This window comes from Vigna radiata, unplaced genomic scaffold (genome assembly GCF_000741045.1).
Source record: "Vigna radiata var. radiata cultivar VC1973A unplaced genomic scaffold, Vradiata_ver6 scaffold_384, whole genome shotgun sequence".
NCBI classification, from domain to species: Eukaryota; Viridiplantae; Streptophyta; class Magnoliopsida; order Fabales; family Fabaceae; genus Vigna; species Vigna radiata.
The window spans coordinates 82,146-98,428 of NW_014542413.1; the positions used below are offsets into that span (position 1 = coordinate 82,146).

General features: G+C 32.6%; 1 protein-coding gene across 3 annotated transcripts; it reads left to right on the top strand.

The window, feature by feature from the left end:
- Positions 1-2,001: 2,001 nt before the first annotated feature.
- Positions 2,002-5,589, top strand: LOC106780019 (cyclin-D1-1). Of its 3 annotated transcripts, XM_022776829.1 has the most exons (7): positions 2,002-2,431; positions 2,625-2,711; positions 3,177-3,209; positions 3,337-3,435; positions 3,661-3,862; positions 4,131-4,261; positions 4,347-5,589. In XM_022776829.1, the coding sequence occupies exons 1-7, from the start codon at positions 2,177-2,179 to the stop codon at positions 4,575-4,577; spliced, it is 1,038 nt and encodes a 345-aa protein (XP_022632550.1). In that variant the 5' UTR covers positions 2,002-2,176; the 3' UTR covers positions 4,578-5,589. The 3 variants fall into 3 exon arrangements, with proteins under 3 accessions (XP_022632550.1, XP_022632551.1, XP_014523740.1); XM_014668254.2 differs by lacking the exon at positions 3,177-3,209 and having other exon boundaries at positions 2,005-2,431; XM_022776830.1 differs by lacking the exons at positions 2,625-2,711; positions 3,177-3,209 and having other exon boundaries at positions 2,003-2,431.
- The last annotated feature ends 10,694 nt before the right edge of the window (positions 5,590-16,283 follow it).

A 16,283-nucleotide genomic window follows, 5' to 3' on the forward strand; every position in this document is an offset into this window, starting at 1 on the left:
AAGAACTCAAGCTGTTTTACTTGTTGGATTAGCCTTTTGAATATGACTCTTAGGATGAGAAAATAGTTCACTGAGTGAAATTCAATTTATTAAAACCCAAAGAACTTAGAGTGATTGGGTTGTTATGCGAGTTTAGCTTCGCTAGGTGAAATTAATTTGATAAAAATCCAAAGAGCTCAAAAGATATTTTTTGTTAAGTGAACTAGGACTTATTGGGTGGGTTTACCTTCATGGGTAACTCACTCGAGGATGGTCGCTATGAAAGCCTTAATTATAGAAAGTCTCAACTTTGTCTTGTTGGACGGGCTTGTGTGCTCATTAAATGAGAGATAAAGAATTGAATGAGGTAAATTAATATACTATCAAATTGAGCGAGAGAGTAACATCACCTCTTTGCACATGTTGCACTCTTGCTTTCGCTCTCTTCCTCGCCTCGTCTCATCTTTTCGTCTTGATCTCGCATTACACTTCACTTTTGTTTCTCCTCTCGTCTCATCATCGTCAGCATCGTCTCCTAGCAATCCTCCACAAAAAATGATTTTTTCTTCCTCTTCAACTTTCTTTTTACATGGGGCGTTCCTCTTCGTCTCTTCCAACAAACCTAGTGAATGAGGAGCCACAACCAAGCCAACCCTTGTCGCATGTTACCAACCACATCGCCACCACTGTTGGTGTTTCCTAATTAACGAATGCATGGGTGCCTTATCTCAGATCTAAGATCGTAGATCCAGCTACCACATCTTCATCAGGCTCCACCGTCGACTCAACCCACGACTATTGTTGTGCTTGCAACTAGAGATACGATTGAAGCTAGTGATGCCATCTCCTTTCTCTTTTTCTTTGTGTTTCTTCGTTTCTTGCTTGTTGAGATTGCTTGTATTTTAAAAATGTGATGCTTACTATTGGGACAATTTTTACACTGTGAAACTTGTAGGTGTTGGAAGTATTATCACTTTTGCATTATGTTTTTTTCTAGGCACAATTATAAGTCTGTGGTCATAAAAGATGGTGATGATTTTGTGTGGAGATGTTGGAAATGAGAATGGTGAGTGAATAGGTGATAGTTGATGTGTGTGGCTTCTTTATTTGCAGGTGAATGATGTTGAGTGTGAGTAATTGAGAAGAGGATAATAGTGATATTAAGAATAAAATGTGTTGTGATTAGATAGAAGATAATTATGGACTCCTAAGTGTGTACGGTGCATTTTAAAATAGTAAGAAAGATGAATGGAGATGATGGAATTGTGAGTAAAAATGTAAAATACACTTTCTATGTAGGTTGAGTCTATAACCAACATAGAAAGTTACTTTCTATAACTAACCCGCATAAAAAGTGAAAACTTTCTATATCAACTACATTTATAACATGTTTAAAATTGACATAAAACCTATTGAACTTAACATGTAAATATAGTAAAATTTAATTTTTAAATTAAATTTATTATAAATTAAATTAAATTTATTATAATGAAGCTAATTAAGAAAAACACGAGATAAAGTAAATGGTAAATAAGTTTTTTTCCTTGAGAATTTAGTTTTTAACCGATGTAAATATAATGTTGGTGGGTAACGACCCTATGTGGATAAGTCTTTTCTTATTGTTCTATTATTATTTTGAAACTTGTCTGCCTCTTACTTTTGATACAATTTTATACTGAAATTTTAGTGCTTCAAAATTGTACAGAATTAAAATTACACATGACATAAATGAAATGCATTTATTTTAAAATAAAAAATGAATTATTTTATCTAAATAGGATATTTAAAAATGAAAAGAAAATGCATTTCAAGATTCTTACAGTTTAGACATCTTAAGCGAGTTCCTTTATAAATAAAAAATAATAATTAAAGAGAACTACACATGTTTGTCCATATGTTATCATTAATTTTAAAATAATAATTTAAAAACATAGCAGAAAAAATCTCACCGAAGTTTTATCTTATAAAAGAAACTGCAATTGAAAAAAAAAAAAAAAGATGACCCAGGCATCGCATATTTATATTCAAACAAACATATGAAGAGCGTACCTGTATCTTTCATCAATAGATACACTCTCTCCCTCCACTCTCCACCGCAACATCCACTTCCGGCGATTTCTCCGATTGTTTGCCGGCGATACCTCATCGGAAGGCATGGCCGCGGCCACGGCCATAGAATGAGTCTCCGCCGATCGCCATGTCGGTCTCGTGCTCCAACTGCGTTCCCGACTCCTTCCTTCTCTGCGGCGAGGACTCTTCCGGAGTCTTGTCTGGAGAATCGCCGGAATGTTCCTCCGACCTCGATTCCTCGCCGCCGTCGGAGGAGGTGTCCATCGCTGGATTCATCGAAGACGAACGACACTTCGTTCCCGGATTCGAATACCTCAACAGGTTCCAATCACGCTCTCTCGACGCTTCGGCCAGAGAAGAATCCGTTGCATGGATTCTCAAGGTAACTCACTCTCGGGCCCTAGCATTTTTTTTCACCTAACGGGACACGCTGTTGCGTTCTTATTACGATATTGCCACCCGCGTGGAATACCGAACCAGCCAGTACTAAAATGCGCCGCGCACAACTGCCTTCGGAAAATGGTTTTCGGTTCACGGATCTATTTCTTTTAACGGTTTTAATCTACTGTACGCAGGTGCAGGCTTATTACGCTTTTCAACCTCTCACGGTTTATCTTTCCGTTAATTACATGGATCGATTCTTGAATTCTCGGCCATTGCCGGTGAGTTAGATACGTCAAGTTCGATTTTGGAGAATTTAAAGATTAATAAAAATCGAAAATGAAGAAATTAATAGAAGCTAAATGATGAATCTGTGAATTTGGGTGATAGGCATTAGCGTCACACATATGCGAGAAAAGAAAATAATTCTACGCAGTAACTATATATTGACTTTTCAGTCTTTTATTTGAAGCGAAAGTGTCACGGCGCATTATCGCAAAGAAAACTTTTTTGAACTATTAACTAAGTAAAAAGTTGCTTACTTTGTAAATAATTATAGACTTTCATTCAATCACTAACTTTTATGAATAAGGTGTAAAAGTCGATCAACATTCTACTCTTAATTTAAATACGTATATTTGGACAGTGTTATACAGACCGACTATATATATTATTCAATACTTTTATTAGTTTAGTTATGTTGTTGGTTACCTGATGATTGTTACTATTGTTTTTCTTTATTATAGGGTGCTAAAGCTTCTTGTACTATAAAACTCTGTGTACGTGCATTGAACGTGGTAGTATCTGCTAAAAAGTTTGATTAGGAGTGTACTAGCAATAAATATCCGATAATAACGATTAGCTTTTCTTTAATTTACTGTTTGATATTTATAAATATGTTTACAGCAAACCAATGGGTGGCCATTGCAACTTCTATCGGTTGCGTGCTTGTCTTTGGCGGCAAAGATGGAGGAACCTCTAGTTCCGTCACTGTTGGACCTTCAGGTATATGTCCAATGTGTGTGTTTGTGACATCCGTGATTGAGTGTGATAAAACGATATCAAAGGGACATTCGTTATAAAGTTTCCTCTTTAAAACATAAATAGAAAATGTGGATTCATTGATTAAAATATTAATTCCTGTGCTTACTCCGTGGTGGACTCAATTATCGCGAGTTACGTACATCATATTACATGACAAATACATGATTCCTTATTTAATGTATACAGGTAGAAGGTGCCAAATACCTATTTGAGCCAATAACAATTAGAAGAATGGAGCTACTTGTCCTGGGCGTCCTGGATTGGAGACTAAGATCGGTTACTCCATTTAGCTTCCTCGATTTCTTTGCGTGCAAGTTAGATTCAACTGGAACTCTTACCGGGTTCCTCATCTCACGTGCTACGCAAATTATCTTGTCTAATATCCAAGGTATGCATTCATTTTGTAGACGAGTATATTTTGATATATTTGTGAAAAAAAATGCTTTACAATTTCATTTTAAAAATATAATAATATATAGTATTACCATAATTTAAAAAAAATAATTAAAATATTAATATAACAAGTTGTCAAATAATTATTTTTATTTTCAATGACATATCAGGTATCAATGAGAAGTTTAAGTTGCATTAAAAAGTATCGGAAAATAATAATGAAGGTATGAATTTTCTGTAGTAACTTCTTTCTGTTCTTCCAGAGGCTAGTTTTCTTGCCTATTGGCCATCATGCATTGCTGCAGCGGCCATTCTCCATGCAGCTAACGAAATTCCTAATTGGTCTCTCGTTAGACCCGAGGATGCCGAGTCGTGGTGCGAGGGGCTAATAAAGGTAAGCAAGTTCAATGAGTCCGTTGAAAGTTTTTAAGAGAAAATATGGATCAGGCCGTTAAAATACATTTATCTGATGGTTGCAGGAGAAAATTATTGGATGCTACCAATTAATGCAAGAACTTGTTATTGACAATAACCGGAGGAAACCCCCTAAAGTGTTACCGCAGCTGCGAGTGACATCTCGGCCCCTTATAAGGTCTAGTGTCTCGTCATTCTCAGAATCATCCTCTTCTCCTTCATCCTCATTGTCTTATAAAAGGAGGAAATTAAACAACTGTTTGTGGGTAGATGATGACAAAGGAAACTCCCAGTGAAGAGAAAAAGAGCAGTAATAAAGGAGGAAAAAAAGAATGAAATAAGGTGGTGGTCCAAGTTGTCCAGAAGCCTCAACATTTTTTAGAGGGTATTTTTGAGTTTAAAATTGACTAGAGTCACGGTGTACATTATAATAGTATAGACTATTTTATGAGAGTTGTGAACCTTTATTATTGTTATTATTGTTTGTTGGTGGGTGTGGCCATTAATCAATGGCTTTGCAGATTCCCTAGGGAAGGGGATTTTGCAACATAAATATATGGAAAAGTGTGTGTGAGAGAGAGATGGAAAATATAGAAAGATGCATTTAATGGTTTGGTCGAGCAAGTGTGGAAGAAAGAAGTGGGGAGTCTGGAATTCAAAGATGCGCTGGTTATCGGTGAAAGAGAAGAGAATGGTGGGACAATGTTTCAGAGCAGGAATGAAAAAAACAGAGTCGCAGAGCAAAGAAATAAATTGGGTAGACAAATCTTAGGCTATTGAAGCTTCGAAGTTAGGGCTGTTTCTTATAATGGGATCTCTAAGTCAAGCTTCCTACCTTGACCAGCATCTTCGCTTCTTCAGTTTACACGTTACTTTTGAAAGTGTGATGAATACCACTAGAGTACAAAAACCTAATAGCAATAAGATGAAGCTTGCCACATTTTGTGGACTTTTTTCTTCAGATACGCGTGAGACGCCTCTGGTGCGTGTCTCCCACGTGCGTATGTGTGATTTTTTTATGTTTTAGTTATGGCGGGAACTGTTTTTTATTTCCTTTTCTTTTAGGCTTGAGCTTCGGCCTAACTATACAGGATCCATTGCCTGGTGTCCACCAGTGATGGAAACACGTGTCTACAGTTTTACCTTTATCTTGGATTTTTTCATTTGTTTTCAAGAGAGGAGAACCCTCTTTTTTTGTAGTGCCTAATTGGCTTTGGGAGAATGGGAGAATGGTCTTTGGGGCCTTTTCCTGTGTGCTTTGTATTGAATTCATTAATAATGACAGTGTTAATTTTCTAATTTCTTTCATTATCATGTTCTTTTCACTGATTCTTCCGTTCCATGTCTAGGTAACTTCTTGACTCTTATATGAATAATGGGGTTGATGGAGAGTTTCACCGACCAAATCAAAATTGTTCAGCTGACTTTTATCTAATGAACTTAATACCCCCAAGAAGGTGACCCATGATTCGCAATTAGATACCATGTAGATTTGCGATTTGTTCTTATTAATGCATGAAAAGAAAGTTTAAGAACCTCTGTGGAATCTAGTGAGGCATAACTCTGAATAGGATGCACTAGACGGCCCCGCTAGCAATAAAGAGGGTTCAATCAGTGACTATGACTCCTCAATTAACCGGTGTCTGCTCGTGACCATTTCCAGGCTGTTCTATCATGGTGTTATTATTATGCATACATACATACATACAATACAACCAGCTACTAGCCCACTAAAATTTCAGACAGTCCTTGCCTCACATTCATGTGTTCATTCACTCAGACATAGATCTTCATATGAGAATAATTTATTTTAGGCACCTAAAGGTCTCAAAATTTACATCACATACCTCTTGGCCTATACGAATGAAGTAGCAACTACCTAAGCCAGCTAGCTTTTGACGAAATTCATAAATTGAAAGCATATAATTACGTATTCATAAATTAAAAGCAACGGATCTTTAAAAAGCTACTTTAGTATACTTTGTTCTCTACAAATACTAAATTAAAAGGCCCGAGTCATAGAGAAGTTGTCATTTAGTCCCATGTACCCGACACAAGGTATATTATTTTTGAATGCAGTAACATTACACACACCACAATGGCTTTATTCCCATGTCTTGGCAGAAAAAGTAACCATGCATGTTAGGCATTTGTCTCACAATCTTATCAAAATTTCCTTTGCATGACACCCGTATGGCCACTAATTGAATAAACATCCTATTCTCTCCATCTCATCCATGCATTTCTGTTTAAACCCATGTTCATCTAACTATGCCAATGCCACTGCATAGATGGACCATAGTGAAGAAAAATATGGTAACGTAGTGACAATCCAAGCTCAGTACCTGTTTCTATTGCTCTTGGATGCTTGCTCTGTGTAATTGATTATGCAATGGAGCAAGGACTAGTCATTGGACCACCTAATTGATTTATTATTGCATACACACCAGGACTTTTTTTTTTTTTAAAAAAAAAAATTTATCCACCTGAATTATTTTTTACCTTTTATGAAGGGCATATGAATTCATACTTGAACCAAAATATCAGGGCTTATCCTCCTTGATAACTGGCATCATCGTCTCTTTCCTATATAGTACATACTATACTGTTCATGCTTTATGAATGGCTTCAGGATAGTGCCACCAATGTGGATCCCCCAATCAACCATTTTATATTTCATTCGTCAATTTATCAAGACTTGCAATTTATTAAAGTAATGGAAGGTTGCTTAACCAATTAATGCAATGTTGCAATATGTCAACTTGGTGGGAGCCATCAAAATTTGTATTAAGTGCTAATTAATCAGATCAACCATCTTCCCCTCTGACAGGTAATCAAGATCAAAGAATTGCAGGGCAGCTGGTAAATCCTGACGAAAATATAGATCCGCTCCTATCAAATTTTCACAAGATAAGTCATGCTACAATTTATATCCATTTCTCTCTAGATAGATTGATTAAATATACATCCAGCCATTTAATATTTATTGTGAAAGAGATAGACATAGGATTTTATTATAACCTATCATTTCTGTTTGTGTCTACACGAAGTAATGATATCTTTTCCAGTAATAAACACAATGATAAATCCAGAGAGCCTCTGTGCGATAAAATCCAAACATTAATCAACAGCCTGCTTCGTAATAGTTTTAATGGGACATATAATAGGACAAGTCGTGGGCAAAAAGATGATATTACATTAAATCTTTGATTATCGCTAGACATAAAGCTTGATCCTTCCAAATTCTTATATCAATGAAAGCAATGCACGTGTGGATGAGTATTGATTTCATTAACCCAAATGCAAATCTACCAACCCCATGATTCTTGATACACGATGTTATGAATTTTAAACTTCATTTAGTTTTACAAAATTATTTATAAGATGAGATTTCTATTCACTATTTTGTCTCTAGCAAATAAAAAACAAGAATATGCATAGTTTTGTATAAAAAAAGACACTAAAAGTTATTAATTGCCAATGGAAGTTGGTGTAATTGGTGAACGATTCCAAACATCTTTACCGATTCCTAGTCATATATATGAAGTCGATTTTGTTAAGAAAGGTTGTCTCTACTTTAATCTCTTCACCTTAAGAAAGATTAACCTTTAATTGTCCTTAGTTCAAGAAAAAGGCTTTGATATTTTAGTATATATTACAATATGTAAAAGCTATGAGAACATGATGAGTAAACTTTACGGATCTTATTTTTCAACATCCTTAATTAATGGATGACATCTGTTTTAGGGTGCATGTGCGTGGGGTGCGTGGGGTTGTTTCTATTACTAAGCAAAACGCATCGTTTTACTAATCATATATGAAGTTTTATTTTGTATATGCCTGAATTTGTGGTGATATCTTTTCTTTATCATAAACGATGGGTGATAATAATTCCTTAAAGTGCGAGCTATTTTCCCAATTAGATATAATGAAACTTTCTTCTCTCAATTATACTTTTTATCCACAAAACTTAAATCACTGATATTTGAATTTAATTTTGTAGTGTTAATTTATTGAATAATCTTTAATAAATAAAGGTTTAATGTTAATTAAGTTAATAATTTTTTAGGACATGAAGAAAAGGTCGAGGGACATTTCAAGTAGTATATGAGAATTAATGAGAGGTTTTGTAGACAATGGAAACGGAAGAAAATTCACAAGGTCCATGGACAATGAGTATATAGGGATGTTAAGAAATAAGGAAAAAACATAATCGCTTGAATTTTTAGCTTATCGGATTTAATATCTTTTGGAAGTTTCAACCAGTCACATGCTAATTCTCAATTAAATATATATGGATAATGATAAATTATAATTAATGAATTATATTTGGCCCTTCAGATTTCAAAGGAATATATTGATTGGGCAGTGAGATTTTCAACGTCCTTTGTGGGATCTATTAGCATATATATTAAGTCGACTTTCCTTTTCCATCAAATTTTCTCCATATACACCAATCAGATTCAAATTTCTATTCTCATTATCATGACTGGCTTGGGGTGCCTACCAAATTTTTTTTATCACGTTATCTATTGTACATTATATTAGAGTTATGTTGTAATAAACACTTACCATTTTTTTAATTTATGTGTAAGAGTCACTATTCATTATTTGTAAGAGTATTTTCTACTCTATTTTTTTTTTATATTTTGTTTAACCATGTTTTATTTTATTTTTCATAAATGTCTTTTATTTTGAATTTTATATAGTGACTTCGGGAAATTAAGTATAAATAGGGAAGGTAAAAGAATTTATTTATTTTTATGTTTACTCTAGTTCATTTAGTCATTTAAGAAAAATAATAATTATTTAGATAAGATTAATTAGATTATATCATTATCGATGAGTAACACAATCAATCTTGTGTATTTAATATATTAAGGATGAAAATCAGTCTAGCATAATTTCTTAAGTATTAATTTTACGACTTGTATACTATTTTTTTTTAAATAAAAAACTAAAATATTTCTTTTAATTGAAATGATCTATTTTTAATTTCTTTAGATAAATGAGAGATTATTTTGAAATAATCTTATAAAATATTTAATTTTAACAATAATTTTATTATGGATTGGGTATCCAAAAAATAGTGTTACTAGATGAAATGAGTGAACCTTTTTCAAATGAATTATACGGACAATGATTTTTTTAATGATGATAAATTATTAGTTTAAATAAAAAAATCCTACATAATATAACAATTTTTTTACACGTATAATCCACTCACAAACTAGAATATGATAAATTTATTGGTTTTTATATTAACAATTATCTTAACGTTATATATATATTTACCATGACATATCAGATGTAATATTATAAGTTTTTTTTTTTCATAACAATATGTAAAAATTAAATTAAAATCTTAATCCACACGCAAACAAAACTTATCAAATACAACTATTTGACGTACCTAAGAAAAACTATTTTCCTCTTTACAAGCTTTTGAGCATACATAAACTGGTTAGGGCACACCGTTGGGATGTATATGATCAGGAGGGTGGCCGTCAGCCTGTCATACCTCAGATCGGGGCAAGAAAAGAGATGTGAAACAGTGTCAAAAGTTGGATAACTATGTGAGAATTTTTGGATTTTGTCATGCCATTTGTTCCCACTATTATATTCCATCATGATCCAGGACAAATAATAGTATATAAATGGGAATTTGGGGTATTCATTATCACTTTCTATAGCTTATAATTTACCCATCATGGAAATGAATGAGCAGAGTAATTATGGCCACTAAATCTCAAATTTAAACAGTAATTAACATTGAAGACCCGTGAGAGGATTACATGAGGAAACCAATTCAACCAGAAATTATTACACAGTAACATATTATTACATATTTATTGTTTTGAGCAATTGTGTATCACACGAAAATTTTATGAGAAGTATATGTTTATTATGTAATAATTTTTTAAAGTGGACAGATAAATGCTTTTATCATATTTTTGTCTTGAATGTGTATGGTAAACTATGCAGGGCACTTTACATATCTCTTGCTTCCTTATCTCAGAAAAAAGAAAAAACCTCCCCCACGCAGTTCCTTTAGATGTAAACAGAATGAGCATTAAAGTGGGAGGAATCAGGAATCCTAAGTATATAATCCAAAAGCCAAAAAAATGTTTTCCCCCTCAATAAATGGTAGGGCTTGGGGTTTTGTGCATGTAGCATGTAGAATCCACCTCTTTACCAACTCTTTTTGTTGAGGAATTTTCCACGGTGGCCATATGAAAAGGATATATAGAGTACAACTATTGAAACTTTTTATATATATATATTTTTTGGTTGTAAATTTTAGTCATATGGTTGTGGGGTAACTGCAAAAGGGTCTATTAAAATAGGTCCCTGAAGGGATAAAAGGTTCAAAAGCTGGAATGATTCTGAGTTCCCAGATATGGTTTCTGAGATTTTGATGCTGAATACAAGACACAGCACTAAGCTAAGTCCTTGAGGCACTCATTGTCCCCATTCTACAGTGACTTTTGCTAAAAGACTACAAGACAGATAATAAAAAGAAAAGTAGTAAGGAAGAAAAGCTACAAAAAGAGAAGCTTATACAACAAAAATCATGGCTTCAGAACTCAGAATCAATACGTACACTACTAAACTCTGTATGTCTCTCCTCTCACTGTCATGCTCACAACACAAGTCCCATCGACAAGGCTGGCTAGCTAAAATGTACTTACGTATAATTATACTCATTGATATAGTCACTTTGCAATTCATCTAAATTTTACTTACGTATAATTAATTTCTTCTGATAATATTAGAATTATTCCATGTTTATCTTAACAAGATTTATTATTTATTGAATTTACTGTTTTACAATTCTTAATCTATTATGCCACCCATTATTTAATCACCTATTAATGTATAAGTCACGTAAGTTTACAATATAAAAGGTTGAGTTAAAGTTAACTTTTAAGAATTTAGGTTGTATGGAGCAATTAGCATATATTAGGAGTTTATTACTTGGGTTGAAATTTGGAAGGTTCAGCTATTATAATTCGTATAGTGTCGGTTTAAAATAATGTTGCTTTTCGTGCCGTACTAGAATTTTGCCTCTTTGGATGCCATAAAAAGGTGGAGAAAGAGGTAGCTAGAGTTTGGAGGAGGAGCGTCAAGCGTGGGTGTCGTGGCTTTCTTTATTCATGCTTTGTGATAGTGCCTGCCATGGACCTCTCTGTAGTGACAGAGTGGAGACAAAAGAGTCACCTGCTTAATCATCAACCCTCTATAGAGCCACCATCTCTATCTATTATATCACCCCCACTTCATTACCACTTCTTCAAAATCTATTTTTATTTCTCACCCCATTACTCTCATCATATACATCTTATATATTATCATAAAGATAACTTATTCACAAAAAAATTACAATACCATCTAATCATGTTTCTGATTAATTGGTATTTATGAGCTTTCATTGCTAACACTTTCTATTTAATCCTACTTTATTTTTGTGACCATCTAAGTCGATGAGATATGATATCATGTGAGAATCAATACAAGTTTTTCACTGATATATATATGTTACATGTCATGAATAAATACACTTTCCTATATCTTGTCCTAGTCGATGTCACGAAGTACCCAACAAAAACTTTAAGTAAAAGCAGAATGGCATGTCTGAAATTCATTAGTTCGTTTATGTGATGAAAAAGAAAAGGAAAATGGAAGTGGTTTGGCATGGCATCAAAATATGACCAAATTCGAAGTGTGGGTGTAATATTATAATGGCAATATACGATATGATCTTTAGGGTTTGGAAAAAGGTGGTGAGTTTTGGTGGCGCTCTTGCTTGCATGTATAGTGTATAGTGCAATGAAACCCTAAGGAAAGACGGAATAGACAAGAGAAAGAGGGAAAGATTGTGCATAATTGGGAAGGAATAAAGAGGAAGTAAAAGAGAAGAGTTGAGAAAGTAGTAGGAAAATTCATAGATAGAGATAGATAGATGAAAAGAGAGTGTAATTTTTATATTTATGGTGAATGGAAAGAAAGATATGATTCATCACTCAGTTATTCCAATTCTCCCTTTTAGTCATTAATAATCATAGTGTTTATTATACCATTCCTTTCACTTTGTTAAAAGCGTAAAGATGATGTGTAAAATGCCTAGCTAGCCTACATTTTCTATGGTTTCTTCCTCACACTATCTTTATCATCACTACTATGATGTTCATGTTAATCAAATTAGGGCATAAAGAGATGTCAACATTCATAGTGCACCTCCTCACCAACCTAAAACAAGTCCTTACCAAAGAGAGGAAAAATAGTTATTTTTCTCATAAATAATGGTTTAGGGATGTGATTTTAATGTCTTTTTAAATCTATTACTTTAATTTGATTTTTATCTATACTAAGATATATTTAAAAATTTAGTCCCACCTGAAAGCTTATTTAAAAATAATTTAATTACTAAATATGAGCTTATATTTAAACTTAGTCTTTAAGAAAAAGTTATTAAGTAATCATTTTCCAAAATGTCAATATAATTGTCTTTTAAAGTTTTCATGATTGAAAATATATAAACGAATTAAAATGTAAATATATTCGTTTATAAAGATTATTAAAGTGATGGATTTATGTAAGGACTACTTTGGTGATTAAACTTTTAGAATACGTATGAGTAAAATTTTAGATATTGAGGGTATAATTTGATAAAAAACAAAACACGTAAATTTTTAAAAACGAATATAAATTTCTTCTATGTTTTAACAGATCAATTAGTCATGGAAAATGAAAAAAAAAAGATATTAAAACCATGACCTATAATTTTAGAGTGGTGAAACTCGAGGAATATTAAAAAAAATTAAAGAAAAATGGCACCAACCTTTGAATGAATACCTCTAAAACTTCTATGTTGTCATGTGTGGGTAGGGAAAGTGATTCTTTAGGCTTTAATCTTATTCATACTTTTAATAAATCTTTATAATATGATGGTAAAAAAGGTAGACACTTGATATTAGATTTTTACAAATAATTACATTCATTTCACATACAATATAATGATAAAATAGTTATGAAGTGTAAAATTTTATATTTTTTTAAAAAAAGAGAGTAAAAAGTAAAAAAAAAATAATATCAAATGAATGTAAAAAAGTTAAGTATTTTAAAGAATATTTTTTTTATAATATGTCTTGAATCAATTTCACCGATCCCCATTTTGCAATGCTATACATTTTACATGTGAAAAGGAACAACTTTAGATAACAGTTAACAAGAGAAGTTAGGTTTATAAATTAAACTTAAAACACAACTTAATAAAAAGCTTTTTGTTTTCTTAGTGTTTAATCATTGCTTTACGCTGTTCACACTGCTTTGTATACATTGGATTTTGTAACTTGGGAAAGTAGTACAAAGGTGTTAGCATATCTATCTTCGTTGGTTTCTTCTGAATTGATTACTTCTTTGCAAATAATTGTTAATTAATACAATCATATTATCTCGTGTTCAAAATTCACAACCTTCGTATTTAACTTTGGTAATTTTCATGAAATACAAACTCTGTCTAGAGTTTTTCCTTTAGTTTGTTTACTTTATAAACTTCGTATTTCTATTTCCTAAAATGAAATTTGATAAACTTCTTAGAACTTGTCTGAACTTCATTAGTATGCCATTGCATTTTGAGTAGACTTATCTCCTTAGGTAGAAAACTATAAGACTTCAACAGAAAATATGAGATGCATATTTTATTCGTGTATTCAAACATTATTAAGGGATTTCTTTTTCATCCGTACCAAGATTATCAAACAATCGTGCTCGACTTGTAAATTCGACTCGTAAATTCATAAAAGTTTATTTTAAATAAAAAATACTATATAAATAATATCTTAATTCAAATAAGTCTACAAAATTATATAATTTTAAATAAATAAAATTTATAAATATATTGTTCATAAAAATCAATATTATAAAACATAAATACTTATATTATTGTTATTAATTTTTGATGTATTTAATTAAATATATAATAAAAAAGACCAAATGACCTTGTTTTTTTATTTTTTTTTATTTTTATTTTTGCCCCTTTCAAACTCGTAGAATCGTTCCAAACTCGCGATTCTACACGATCCTACCGATTTCACAATTAATTCTACTGAATTCATGCATAAAAGAGTTTATTTTCGAATTAACTCAGAAATCATGTCAGGGAACATAAACTCGTAAGAGTTTAAGAATTAACTCGAGAATTTGATAACCATGTCCCTACATATTTTTCCTTGCACCTTGGACATGTTTTTCCTGCACCTTTATCAAGGTGTGTAGAAGATGAAAAGGCCATTAGTACTCATTTCCTTCTTTTTGCACCCCTAAAGTTTCTTACGCCTTTTCCACTTAAAAGAACTTAACATATCACATTGTATTTTGATGGAAGTTCATGGTCTTCAACAATGACTTTCAGATCATGCAATTTGAAAGTGACTTTTAGATTTCATATATTAAAAGTTTTTTATACAAAAAATGAATTCTGAATTGTGTATTTTAGAAGATATTTTAGGATTACACAGTTTGATTGTTTTTTTTGGGACAGAGAAAAAAAATGACTTGTGAATTATACAATTTAGAAGATGCTTCCGTACAATCTGAAATTTTTTGTCATAAAAAATAATTCTGGATAAGGTAATATGAAAATAAAAAGTGACTTTAAGATTATGCAATCCTGAAGTAAAAATGAGTTATGGATAATGCAATACTGAAGTACAAAATGAGTTATGATTTATGCAATTAAAATGAGTTATGGTTTACGCAATATGCAAGTCAAAAGTACTTTCTAAATTACAAAATTATTTTTTTTATTGAAAACTGATTTTTGAATTACGTAATCCGAAAAATTTATAAATTATAAAATCTAGCACAACTTTAAACCCAAAGAGAAAGTGATGAATTTAATATTTATAACGGTGTAGAAAGAAAGTACGAGGTGCACAAGGAAATTTCCGTATTTTTTTTTTGTGTGCACTAAGAAATGGGCCTTGTTATTCAAGCTCTCATGCTTTACAATTTGATTAGTATTTGCCAACATCTAGTTCTTTCTGACTTTTCATTCTCTTTTCTATGCTATTTACCAACAAATAATTCTAACATGTTGACTTTGGGTCAATTCAAGATTGAGTCCAGTACAAAATGTACTGAACAAATATTTTGGGCAGTCCACAATCATCCCAACTCAAGTATCAGTTTTCCATATTTAAAAGGATTGCGATATTTTAACAACGCAATTTTGACAACAATTTAACAACATCACGTGTTGACGTTGTATTGGGTGATTTCAATTTTTTTTTTAAAAAAATATAATTTTGAAAAGGGGTCTAGCCTCATTTTTTACCCTTCCGAAATTATCCTTCTTCATTCAACATAGTTGATGAAAGTTGAAAAACAGCTATTTGCATATGTCATTTTAGACCAAATTACTCCCTTTATTGCTTAGAATGAGCTTAGAATCAAGCAAAACTCAATAAATGAGTCGGTAGATAGTCAAAAGCTATTTTTAGCGATATTATGCTTGTTTTGCATTGTTTTGTAGCAATTTCGAGGAAGTGAAGAATAAAGTTGAAGATGAAGGTCTTAGACTCAAGAAAAGAGAAGAAAAATGAAGAAATGAAGAGTCTACGTACCGCCCGATGGCAAATTATACCGCTGGGCGGTCCAGTGCGAGGAGTTGGCACCAGGCGATGCACCTAGGCGGATTTGCGATTAGAGACAAACTGCCGGCGGTAGACCCCTGCTGCCGGGCGGTAGCGCGGCTTGAGGGAAACCGCCGGGCGGAACAAGTGTGACGTCGGGCGGTTGTCTGCTGGGCTTGGGCCTGGTTTCTGTGATGCTCCTCAGCTATAAATAGTCCTGTTGCGATTTCAATCATATTCTTTTGACAGAAGGGGGCAGCTAGACCTAATTTCACTCTCTAGAGAGGATCTCTTGGATGCTTAGGCTCCATTTCTTCTTATCTAGGGTTTGCTTTTCCATTCTTCATCCATTTTTCATCTAGATTC